Source organism: Cavia porcellus, unplaced genomic scaffold (assembly GCF_034190915.1).
Source record: "Cavia porcellus strain 051 isolate PalLab524CR breed Dunkin Hartley unplaced genomic scaffold, mCavPor4.1 scaffold_23, whole genome shotgun sequence".
NCBI lineage: Eukaryota > Metazoa > Chordata > Mammalia > Rodentia > Caviidae > Cavia > Cavia porcellus.
Window position 1 is genome coordinate 29,386,600 of NW_026947506.1, and position 13,203 is coordinate 29,399,802.

General features: G+C 40.7%; 1 protein-coding gene across 6 annotated transcripts in view; it reads left to right on the plus strand.

The window, feature by feature from the left end:
• The first annotated feature begins 480 nt into the window (after window positions 1–480).
• LOC100712828 (probable C-mannosyltransferase DPY19L2) overlaps window positions 481–13,203 on the plus strand; it is an 85,614-nt gene continuing 72,891 nt past the window's right edge. For all 6 annotated transcript variants that reach the window (XM_063233973.1, XM_063233976.1, XM_063233974.1 and 3 more), the window contains exons 1-4: window positions 481–826; window positions 4,953–4,977; window positions 6,361–6,448; window positions 9,600–9,737. In XM_063233973.1, the coding sequence (XP_063090043.1) occupies window positions 598–826; window positions 4,953–4,977; window positions 6,361–6,448; window positions 9,600–9,737 (480 nt within the window). In that variant the 5' untranslated portion in view covers window positions 481–597. The remainder of the gene's footprint in view (window positions 827–4,952; window positions 4,978–6,360; window positions 6,449–9,599; window positions 9,738–13,203) is intronic.

Below are 13,203 nucleotides of genomic sequence, written 5' to 3' on the forward strand. Positions count from 1 at the left end.
TTTTTTTTTTTTTAATTTCTGATAAAGGGTCTAAGTCACTAATTTGCCCAGGCTGGACTCAACCTTGTAATGCCCCCACCTCAGCCTTCCAGTGTGCTGAGATTGCAGGTGTGCACCATTACATCTGGCTCGATTTAATTGTTCCTATGTGAAATTATGCTTGGAAATTCCTTGCATTTCATATTTAGTCAACTGATTTATTACAAGAAGAGTAAACTGATTTATTACAAAAGATTTTTTCCTTTTAAAAGCGAATTTCAAGGTTTCAGACCATACGCTGCTCCCTCTGATGTTGTAGCAAAAAATCCTAGTAAAGCCTCTTTTAGATGGCAAAAAATGAATTCAAAAATTACATTTAAAATTTTTGATTTACAGGTCTTTGTTGCCCTCTGCTGGTTACGTAGCTTAGCTGCATTGTTTGCACTGAGGAGGGGGCGCGCAGGCGGGGACGTACGGAGCATGCGTGTTGGGAGGGGGCGCGCGGGAGGGGCGGGCTCGGCCGTTGGGACCCCTTCCCCATAACGGTGGCCGTAACGGCGGCGGGCGAGTCGTGAGGCTGCGCCCAGGAGTGACGCTCGGGTCGGCGACTGTGAGGAAATGGTCAGGGGCAGGAGGAAGAAGCGCGCAGAGGCGCGCCCGGAGCCGCCCCCGGGTCCCCGCGCCAGGGCTAGGAAGCACGAGCGGGAGGACGAGCCGTCCGTGGACAAGGCCCGTGGGAGCCCGGCCGGCCTCGCGCGGCTCCTGCCCGGCGTGCTGGAGCGGCTCGGCCGGAAGGCGCGCGTCCTGCTGCAGCTCGGGATCCGTTGTGGCGCCGCGCTGGGCCTCGGTGAGCGGCGGGAGGGCTTGGGCCTGCAGGGGGCGCTGCGGCCTGCACGGAGCTGGGAGGACCCGCCGCGCTGGAGGAGCTGAGCCCTAAAGCAGAATCAGGGACTCAGAGCTCAGCCCTGTACAAAAGTTACCTTACTCAGGGCAGCCAGCGTCCAGTTTCTAGAGATGCCCAGCTGCTTCTTATGGACAGAATTGATGTGGCTCTGCATTTAAAATAAAGCAAAAGAAATTATTATTTCCTGAGTTTTCATTAGTGCGTATTAGGTTTAGCGATGCAGGGTTTCATTTTGGCAAATTTTAATGCACGTAAGGGGGGTTCAATGTGTGTAATGTATTTTGAACATATCCGTGTTGTTTTAACTAGTCGACATCATTAATAGTGAAAGATCAAAGGCATTTTGGGGAGGAGATAGGAGTCTGGGTTAGCGTGTTGTGGTCACTTAACTTAGGGTCTATAATAGAAATAGAGTCAGAGCAGACAGTATGCTACCTGGCCTTGACACTTCTTTACAAGTCCTGCGATCTTGCTGTAGACTTTTAACGTCTAAAATTGGAGATTTGTTGAAATGTGAACATTGAAAAGTTTTCCCCCTCCCTTTACAGCCCCTATTTTCTATAGAGCTTGAGAGAGAAAAATGTTGCTACCTCAGTGAAACCATCTGAGAGCTAGTCCCTTGGTCAGGCCGCTGCTGGTATGAACAGCGGTGTGGATGGATGTCTCTTAATGCAAATCACTATCGTTGGTTCCCACCCTGTGTTGGCTGGCTGGTGTCGTGTGAGAACGAATCCCCACTTGTGGTGGTGCTCATGCATGAGAAGTTGTGTAGGTTCCATCAGCTGTGTGATTATCCCCACAATCTCATCCCACAGACAGAGTCAGCAGGGGCTGAGGTCTGTCACAGGGAAGACGCCTGATGCCTGTTGTGAAGCAGTGCCTGACCACCGCAGTGTTGTCGGAGCTCAGAAGAGGGAATTCATACTAAGGGTAGGAAGTGGGTAAGGAGATAGCAAAATCAGCAAAGACCTTCAGAAGTTTGGATTGAATTGTAAGAAGGAACTTAGCTTTGGATGTGTGGATCTGGTGCCAGTTTTAGGGACTTGCAGAACTGCAGGGTAGAAGTCACCAGTTCTCAGGGCACAAGAGCAGGCAGGTTGCAGGAAGGCTTCTGAACAAGGAGGAAGTTGGAATTGGGGTAAAAGATTGGGAGCAGTCCTGAGAGCCCAATTCAAGGCTGGGTGCAGGACATTTGAACGTTATTCTGTTGGAAGGCACTGATTGGGTCTTTTCTTTAGAAAATGTTTTTAATGAGATGAAATCATATAATCCACTTTAAATTCAGTGGCATTTAGTACAGTGAGTGATTTTTAAATAGAATAACTTGACCAGAAGTGTGGTTCACAGTGAGCTGGGCAGCAAGTTCATAGGTGGACTGGAGGTGGATTGAGAAAGGAAAGAGAAGCGTGGTTGAAAAAAATCACTACTAGACTCCAGGCCAATGGAGGGTAGTATCAGTAGGGATGGAGAGGACAGGACAGAGGTGAGAGTTGATGGAGAAGGGCTGAAAGGACTAGATGGATGGATGGTGAGGTAGAAAAAGAAATGCAGGGAGGAGGAAGGAAGAAGTTCATTCAGGATTGAAAATTAAGGATTTGGAAATTGTAAGAGTGAAAGTAACATTGGGCGACATTGGCAAGGGATACCAACATGGAGACAAAAGGGGCATAAGGGAAATATACTTTAGGCAAATTCAGAAAGAAAAACCAGCTTAAGTGCGTAAAATGTATTGAGAAAAATAGAAGTAGGAGAATCAGTATAACAAGATTAGAGAGAAAAAATACAAGAATCTTTATCAGTTGCTGCAGGAAAGTTGAAAAGCTTAAAAATTGAGGGAGGGAGCCCATTGATTCTGATAATGAAAATGCTGATCACTTAAGAGGGTTATGGAACTTTATAAGAAAGACATAGGCCAAGGATCTTGTCATTGAAGGGGAGAGTGAAGGAAGGGCTGCTGGCTCACGGGAAGGGTTTAGGATGGGGAGAAGGAAGGCTGAAGGGGAGGGGGGGGGGGAGTGAGGTAGAGGATCCAAGAAAGAAAAGGTTTAAAGGAACAAAGTCTTGGAGTGTTTGGGCAGGATAAGGAAGACACTGTTTGAGAAACTGCTGTGAAAAGAGGACAGATGCTTTCTCTTCTGAGGTGGTGGAGAACACACAAGCTAGGATTACTCTACCGAGAAATGTTTGGAGAAATACAAAAGAGAATCTAAAAGAAGCCAGAGACCTTGTTCCTCTTGGGTTTGTTTTAATAAGGAAAAGAGCTGAATCGTGTTCTAAAGTGAGCTGCGGGAGATGGGAGCAGGGCCCAGAGCACTGGTTTTCATCACATCATGGACTCTGAATAATCCACCCCCCACTGCGGATTTGCAGTTTGTGTTGGTTGGAGAGATTGTAAAATATAGAAGTTTTAGGATCTTGGGAACGATACATTTGGTAGCATATTTGATCCTTTCTGTGTAAGTTTCATATGTAAGAATTTTGCCTGCATATATAATTTTCACAAAGAGAATATTAATGTAGTTAAATGAGACAGTTTTGGGTATTTCTTACAGTTAATGAAACTTCAGCAGAGATGCATCTGTTTGGAGTTTAGAAAGAAGTTTTTAACTTTAATTTCAGAGTACTTCTGAGTGTACTGGTTAGAAAGTATCACCCTAGGGTTGAGAATATTTGCATAGCATGCACCAGGCCCTAAGATTCCAGCACCACCACAATTAAAGATGTGTTAACATGGTAGTAAAATATTTTTTTCTTCGGTAGTAAGAATATTTTTTTTAAAGATCCAGTGAGTAAACCATTTAAGCTTGAACACCATGTACTGTTTCTGTTGTATATTCATCTTTCTTAATTTATTGTCACAACCCTTTAAAAACATTAGACCATTTTTAGTTCACAGGCAGTAGAAAAACAAATCATGGACTGTAGGTTGTCCATTCTAATACAAAGCAAGAAAGTCTTCTGAGAGGTGTTGAAAATGATCCTTGGGTCAGCAGTCATATGAGGAAAGAGCTGACAGATGATTGGGAATTTCAACACTGTTATTTTTAACTGAATTTATTTTGTTATCCAAGCTGAATATCTTTTGAATGTTTTCAGAGATTAAAGTGGGTGGTTTGTAAGATGACCTTGGATAATCGTATGAAATACTATTGTAAAATTTTAGAAGGAAGTGGGACTTCTTAAATAATTAAGTAAATTCATTTCTCCATAACACTGAATGATAGATACTTGGAAAATTATCAAAATCAGTGTTTCTAAAACTCTGAAAATTAACCCAAAGCTTACAGCAACCTGAAGAGCCGTAAAAACAAGTTTTAACTCAGTGCACCTCCATTTCCTCCCCTCAGCCCCATGCTCTCCTTGGAAACACATAGCTTTCCAGTGGCAGAGACGGCCTAAAGAGTGCAGCTCTTTATTAAGCCTCTCACTGAGGCAGTGTCTCTGTGGATCCTTCTCACAACTTTGTACAGCTTCAGGCACAGGGTGTGTGCTGTCCATCTTGGTGCCTGGGCCCCAGAGCTCAGGAGAGCTGACAGTTCCTCGGGGCTGGCGGTGCAGGTGGGCTCTAGGTGCTCGGCTGAGGAAGAGCTTTGCAGCCTTTAACCATCTTCTGATGAGCATGCGAGTGAGGAATGGGGTTCTAGAGTGACTCCTGTGGGCTAGGGTTTTTCCTAAAAGTCTTGTTGAGTGTAATGTATGTATCTGCTTGTCTTGATATCGTATACAAAATAAAAGCAAATAGACAACAGAGAAAAATGCAAACCCCACCACACCACACACAGAGAAAAGTAAGAATCATCCCTTTTATGTTCTTTTATAGATGACCTTGGAGGGACCTTCCCAGCCTTTCCCTTTGCTTGTGTCTGGTCCCTCTTAGCGTGGGAGAGGTTAGCAAGATTCACAGTGCACAGCAGGCCCTAGAGTTGTCCCTGTGCTCTTAGATCAGAAGGAGTCGGCCACCTGGCTTGTGTGTGCGCTCTCTAGACATGGAAGCAAGTGCATGTGAAATGCTTGGTTTCAAGGAACTTATAAAGCAGCTTCTAATGACTTTCTTTTTCTCTTTTTCCAGCTGCCTTTGTGGGAATTTTGCATTGGTAAGATTTAGTTTTAGTTTGAAATTTAAAAAAATGGATTAGAATTTGCCATCATAGTTTGCATGCTGTAAAACAGTTTTTGGTTGTGTATTGAATCTCTGTATGAGTAACACTGTGTGCAAATGTAACTTTTTATTGTACAAACCTCATGTGTGAAGCAGCATTTATAAAAGAGATGCCTTAGGGAAATAGTAATCTATGAATTAAAATACCTTTGCTTTTCCAAAGAATTTACCACTATTTGTGTGTATTACTTGAATGCATTACTTGAAATATCTAGCTTTTCTAGTGTATTTTAAGTTTATTTCCTTATTTTGTACTGGTAGCAACTATGTGTTAGTGATATAAGACAGTTTTTTTGCAGTGCTTGTCAATTGAAAAGCAATAGATGTGAACAGAAGGTTCCTTCCTATTGGGGCAGAATTAAATGCCCTGAGCCTTCAGTGTGTGTGTGGAGGCACTGTATTTTATAAAATGATCTATTTGTAATAATCGTATGGAAAATGAGGATATTTTGCCTCTGGAATGCTCTCATTTCCCCTGAGCTCCAGGGATTCTATTCCTGGGAAGGGTGAGGTCTGCCCCTCTTCTGCCAGCACAGTGCTCCTGTGGCCACAGGGGACTCTGGGTGTCAGCACTACTGCTGGGCTTATAGGTGGCATTGTCAGCTGCTATAGATACACATGGCCCACATGGAAATAGGGATGAAGTAGGAAACCAAAGTTTTGCTTTCTTTTTGACTTCATTGAAAAACACTACATAAATTAAGTATAGCATAATTGCTGACTGTAACTAATTTGTTTGTCATATATGACCCTTTTGTCACTGCCTCTCCCTGTTGAGTTACACTACTAAAATATCTTCCACTTCAGTCCTGTGTTCTTTGCCATTTAAATTTGATTCTTTATGCGATGCTACATTTATTTAAAAACTGATTTAATCTCAAGTGAATTTGTATAAAATTATATCCGGAGCATTTTTCAGCAGTTACAGAGATGTATCCCAGACCAGGTACATTTGAATCAATTGTTAAATAAAAACCTGCCTGTGTTCTCATTTAGGGGCCTAGGGAAGAAGGAAGAAAAGGGAGAGCCATATATATTATATTATATATTATATATATAAATATATATATAAAATATATATAATATAATATATATAAAATTAAGAACAGAGTTAAGGAATTTCATGTGTGTTCTGTACTGGATTATATAGGCCCCAAAACATATTGTTTGTAAATAACTACAGCATTGATGATTTCAATATTTTTTATAAAATTTATTTTTTTGCGTTCCACAGCTTTCTTACTTTGTGATTTTGTTTATGCATAAGTGATTCTGAAACCTGTTCTTATTATAATATGTCGTTTATTTTTTTCCCCAGGATACACTTAACAACACTTTTTGAAAATGACCGTCGTTTTTCTCACCTCTCAACTCTGGAACGGGAGATGTCATTTCGTAATGAAATGGTCAGTTCTTTCTCCTGACTTAATTTGTGCTTTAACAAAAGTAAGACTATAAAGTAGATATTTATTAGGAATGAAATAGGTTTCTGATGAGTGATGTCACACATTTCTCCTTTCTGTCTACGTGAATTTCCAGAATGCTAGACATTTCAGCCACTGCCTTTGATTTTTATCTATATCACCCTTGTAATGCTTTGGAGGCCTGGATATGCAAACAGTTGTAAGGCATTTGAATATTTCAAACGTATATTTTGCAATGACAGAATATAAATTATTATAAAGAGGATCACTGTGGCAGCATTTGTGCTTTGATGACAAATCACTGGGTCGGGTAGCAGTTCCATCTTTTCTGTATGATAGTTGGTCAGTTGTCTTCCTGATTTGAGTCATCCCAGCTGTCATTAGAAATAATACCAACCACACTGGATTTTCATGAAAATGAAAGAAGATAAACGAGCAGAGGCACAACTCACAGTACCGAGCACAAAACAGTATCTTGTTATGAATAATAAATTACATGTTGCGATCAAAATGTATGGTGAATGTTTAAATTTTTGAAAATTATGATGGAAGTCCTTTTTCTCAACAAATACCTGACACCTACAATTTAGAAGAGGAAAAGTTTATTTTGGCTCATCTTTTCAGCCCTAGTCTGCTGGCTCCAAGGCAGGATGGTGTGGTAGAGGGTCATGGCAGGGAAAAAGCTACTTACCTCTTAGGCAGCAGGAAGCGGAGGGAGGCAAGGGAGGAGCCAGAAGGAGATGCAGCCTTCCAGGCCATGCCCACGGGGACTGCCTTTGCCCAGGAGGCTCCGCCCACCAACAGCACATCGGCTATAATGTCCCATAATCCAGTCATCTTCCAAACACATGAGGCTTTGGGGGCCATGTTATATCTGTACTACAGTGAGGGACATATTGCCATTAGCCTCCCATGTCATTTAACACACGCCATCACTTGCTACTCTCTGAAGCAGTTCCAGAAGTCCTTTTTTGTGAATATTGTGCTGTCCTGGTGCCTTGATGTCCTGAATCGATTCAAAACATTTAATTTCAGTTAAATGAAAATATTATAACCATCCCCTCTGTTCACTGAATCTGGCCCCACGAAACTTCTGACTCTTAGCCAAAGTCAAAATCACCATGAAATGTGCATGTTTTGAATCAGTTCAGGCCATCAAGGCAGCCACAACAGGGCAAGTGAAGACACAAATAAGGACTTCCAGAACTACTCCAGAAAGTAGCAAGAGTGATGGGCTAAGTATGTCTGAAGTGAGAAGGAGGATTTTGAAAGGGGTTCATGACAATGTGTCTTTTACTCTAATAAATGTTTTTTAAATTTAAACATTCATCATATTTTTAGATTATGCCTCATATTTATACATTTGCTCTTTCCCAGTATACAAGTTTTTGCAATATTTATAAGTTTTGTGTTATCTTGTCATGCATTTAAAGAAACCTCTATGAACTCATAACTGACAGTCAAAACTATGGGAAAATAGTCTGTCAACCATCAGTTCAAACATCTTCAATTTAGAAGCTACAAATGATGCTTAGCTTATCAAAAATAAAATAGTGGACTTCTGGTTCACAGGACCTGCTGCAGCTTGTGTACTTGGGAGTTTGTCTGAAGATGGGCTCTGGAAAGAGAAGACAATGCCCTGGAAGAGCTCAACCACTTAAAAGTATTCTCAGAGTAGAGTGTGGTGTCTGAGTGAGAAATGTGCAGGATAGCAGCTGGTGGCTCCCAAGCGCTGCCAGGAGAAAATGCAGTGTGTGGTTAAAGATGGAAAAGATGACGAGAAAATGGAGATGGACACATAGAAAGCTAGAAAACTTCCAGGCCACCATGGACAGAACCCTGACAGGATGGATGCGCCCCAGGCAGAGACAGGGCCGAGGCCAGCGACAGGGAAGGGGAAGGTGGTAGACCAGACCAGGTGCCTAATGTCCTCACGGCCCTGGTCCCATCTGCAGCACTGAGGAAAAAATACAGGAAAGGGGGAAAGCAAAGAAAAGCAAGCGCAAGGACCTTGACCTTGTAGATCCTCAGTGAAATATGTCACGTGGGACAGATGTTTGATTGGAGTGTGTGCACTGGCTCCAGTGCCCACTAAGTGAAAAAATATAGGGTTTTATATTTTAACATAACATGACCTGTTTCCTTTAATTCAAAATACCTCCTCCAGTGTATTTGGGAAAATATTTTCTTTGATGAATGAAAGCAATACTGGATGCTGCCCAGTGGCCAGATTTTATCAGACACCTAAATCCTGTCAAGAATGAATGTGGCTGTACTGTTTGTGCTTAAAACTTTGTAGTTGTAGTCAGTAGACATAAAGTAAACGGTATGTTGACAGAATTGAGTAAACTCTGGTTTTTAAAGGCTGTTATACAATCGTGGTATTAAAAATGCAGTATTAGTGGATCTTACAAATAGTAATACTTAGAATTTTGATTTTGTATAATTCAAGATAAAAAATACTTCTGGGTGTAAAAAATAGTGAAATGAAACAAGAATGAATGTAGAAGATGCTGAGCTCGAAAAAAGAATGAATGTAGAGTATAATTTTTAATTTTTAATGCAAATGGAGAAATAATTAGGATTTTTTTTTTTTTTTTTGTGATACCTGGGATCAAACTCATGACTGTGTGCTTGCTAGGTAGGCACTTGTGCTGCTGAGCTAAATCCCCAACCCAGGATTCTTGTTATTAATCTCTATTTTTTTCAGAAAAATATGTTCTAAAAAGTTATAAAAATTTTTTTACTCATTGATTAAGACGAATGAAATCTTGTCATTTGTAGAAAGAATAAATAGAATTAGAAATCATCATGTGAAGTGAAATTAGCCAGACACAGAAAGTTAAATATCTCGTGTTTTCTACTTGAGAAATTAAATAAATAAAGGAGAGTCGGCAGGAAAGCAGGAGGTAGACTTTTGGGGATAAGGAAGGACATCACTAGGACAGGGGTGGAAAAGCAAAGGATGTAAGTGGGGTTGAAAATGATCAAAATATATTATATGCATGTACAAAGCTCCCAAACAAATCCATTCTATATACTAACATGTACTAGTACAGAATTTAAATGAAATAAAGTATTTTAAGGTTTTGTTTATATTGACCATATGTGCTTTCTTACTTTTTCTATAAAGGGACTTTATTATTCTTATTTCAAGACTATTGTTGAAGCACCTTCGTTTTTGGAAGGCCTGTGGATGATTATGAATGACAGACTTACTGAATATCCCCTTGTAATTAATACAGTGAAACGATTCCATCTTTACCCAGAGGTGAGTGATACACGAGACAAATAACACTTGTAGTGCTTTAGTGAACTATAATTGGCTTATAGTAATTGGTCGCATATGAGGTATACAGTTTGATACGATTTGGCCCCAGTGCCCACCACTGAAGGCATAACACCATGTAGACATGGTCCTGACTATCCCACCAGGAGTTCCCTTGTGCTCCATGGTAATCTCGTCTCCCTCCTCTCCTCTGCCCACGTCCCATCCCCAGTAAACTACCAGTATACTTCCTGTCACTGTAGTTCAGTTCACGTTTCATGGAATTTTATACAAATAGAATCATAGAGTTATTCTGTGCCCAGGTCTGATTTTTACCAGGTTGACTGAGTGGTGGCATGGGTAGGTCAAACATTACTTATGTTTCTTAGGAAAAGGAACACACTGTGCCATGCAGGGCCGCCAGAGAAATAGTAGTTTGACCAAGCAGAAGAAAGCACAAGGGGAGAGCCTAGGCCCGAGTTCTCCGTCAGCAAAATCAAAAGACAGCTGAAACTGGAAGAAAATATTTGTAAACAAGTCATAGAAGAAGGGCCAGTCTTTCCAGTGTGAAAGAGCTATTGTTTGGAGATGAAGAAAGCCAGAAAGAGAACACTTTCATCTCTACCACACACAAAAGAAAAGACAACCCAGCTGGACAGACTCTTAAATTAATGCATTTTCTTGAACCCTTCAAAAAACTGAGGTTACAAAACAAACAGTGAACAAAACATTCTGAGAGGAGTGGGTGCCTGGAGAGAGAAATTGGGCAAAACTCAATCAACTGAGATAACATACTGCAAATGATATATTAACCAGTAGGAAGATTAAACTAGAAAATTTCAATGAACTGCTAACGGCTGAGAGTGTGCTTAGTGTGAGATGCAAAGGCCCTTGGGTCACAGGCTGTCTTGGTGAAGAAGTGTCTAAACAGTGCTTTCCTTGTGAGTAGGGAGGGAACAGCAACACAGTCCACACCACACTAAACCCATGTCCCAGCCTCCCCTAATGAAAAAATATCATGATCTGTGGGGGGAAAGAATCAAAGCTATAGTTTGAAAACATTGGTGAGTACTCAGTACAGCTAACAGAAGAGAATACACAGAAAAAGAATACATTTGAAAAACAGCTGTGTTCCTGAACAAGGGACAGGACCACCTGTGAGGTCACATCTGTAAGACCCACATTCACTGCACCTGCCTAAGACAAAAGCCTCCCGCCCCTGCAATTACTGCACTAATGAGCTGTGAATAAAGATGTCACAGTAGACTAGGGCTGGATGAGGTTTTGTTTTTCAGTACCAGGCCCATTCTCTGCACCCCAGTCTACACTGGGTGACTTAGAGACAGTTTCTTTCTAGGGAGCAGCACAAAGAGAAGACTCAAAATCAAGCGAAAGACATGGTACCATGAGAGTAATTTGAAATCCCTGGTGTCTATAGCAGTAACAAACTCCTGGTCTGGGAATTGTAATAGCAACAGACTCCAAACCAGCCCATCTCCTGGACAAACTCCCACAGTAAAGGCTTAGCTGAAGGAAAAGAAAATTCTGGCTGCTGAGAAGTCCAGGATCAGAGTCCTGGCAGGCTCATTGTCTGGTGAGACTGCTGTCTGCTTTCAAGATGACCCCTGGAAGTGATATCAAAACCCCTGGGGACGAGGACACTGTTTGGCAGTAGCAGAAGACAGAATGAATGAAGCCTGTTTTGTCAGGGCCTTAATCCCCTTCGCAGCATCTCCAAACTCCCACCTCGTCATGCTGTCACACTGGCCACTAAGTTTTAACACCTGAGTTTTGCAGGGAGCACGTTCAAACCATTGCAGCGCCTACTGGTGCTTGCGGATTGTCAGGTTCTTGAACTCCAAATGAGAAAAATGAGGCAAAAAGGAAAATTCTGGGAACTCATTCTTGTCAATCTCTGGGCTCCATGCCTGACAGTCTCCTCTCCACTTTCTAAGAGTCATTGTGTGCTTGATTTATACATAGTACAAAGGGTTTTCATTTGTACTTGGAAAAGGAAGAGAATATGTAATCCATCATCAGAGAAACAAATGTGGACATTATTTGTGTATTATTTTTTCATTTTCCTTCATTTCAAATTATTTTCTAATGTCCATATTATTTTTCTTTGGGCCATTGTAAATTTAGAACTATGTTGTTCAGTTTTCAACATAATTTGGAGATTCCCAGATTTGTGTGTTTTACAATGTCACTTGTCATAGTAATAATTGGTATAATCTGCCTAGAATGATAGAAGCAGTTTCTTCACCAACTGTCTCTGTGTCCTGCATTACTTGTCAGAGATGTGGTTCTGATTTTATGTATTTCCTTTTATGGTTATCTGTCTATGGTCTATGGGTTAATGCAAGAATCAGTTTTTATATCTTCAACTTAAGTTAATGTTGACTTACTCTTTGTATATGAGGGTTTGTTCCAGTGTTCAATAATTATTATATCTTTCAATTTATTATGCATTGATTTCCAAAAGCATAATCTTAAAGACCTTAACTACTTTTTTTGGTTAACTTGACAATGTTTATTAATAATTAAATATTTTTAGTTTCTTCTTTGATGTGATGAAATAGTAATTATTATATTATATGCGAGGTAGGCGTTTAAGGCCACTAAGCTAAATTCCGAGCTTCTCTGAGTCTTATTTTCATGTTTTGTAAGCACGGTATTGAGAAGATCTAAATTTACTGCCAGCACATGTCGAGTTGTATATTCCTACCTTTTGTGCTCATGAGATTCATTTCTCACATGAAACTAAAAACCTAAGTTTAGATCAGGGTTTTGAAAAGACAGAAGTATTTGTTTGCTGTGTGTCAGAACTATTTTTTTTTTTTTTGAGACAGTGTCTCACTCTGTAATTGAGGTTTGTTTTGAACTTACTATGTAGCCCAGGCTGGCCTCAAATTTGCGGTAACCCTTAGCCTAAGCCTCCTGAGTGCCGAATTGCAGCATATGCCATCCTGCCAAGCAGCACTTTTTATACAAGCCCTCATCTCTGCTCCTTCTTGCAAATGATGCTGAAGGATCACTTGAAGACAAAGAAATAGTAACTGGCACAATACAGGCTATCACTTAATATCTGATGTGAATGCCTGCTTTCCCTGCTCTGTCAGAGTATATCCCATAGAGGAATAGAATTCTAGATTTAGTGCACACTTTAAAGCAGTACTTTTGTGTATGTGTGAAAACACAAGAATAGGAATGATGTGACAAATTTTAGCAGAACGTTAAGTTTTTTAAAATAAAATGATAAAACAGTAAATGTACACTTACTGGCTTGGGAAAATCTTTATGCTGATGTTTGGTGATGTATATTCTATTACTATCTGAAGTATGACCTTGATCTCATTATGTGACATGAGTAACTCTAACTGTGTGCTTTGAATGTTTAGGGAGGTGACTGGAACAATGGCCACCCAGATATTAAACATGTTAATTCTGAGTGGTTTTCACTTTCCTT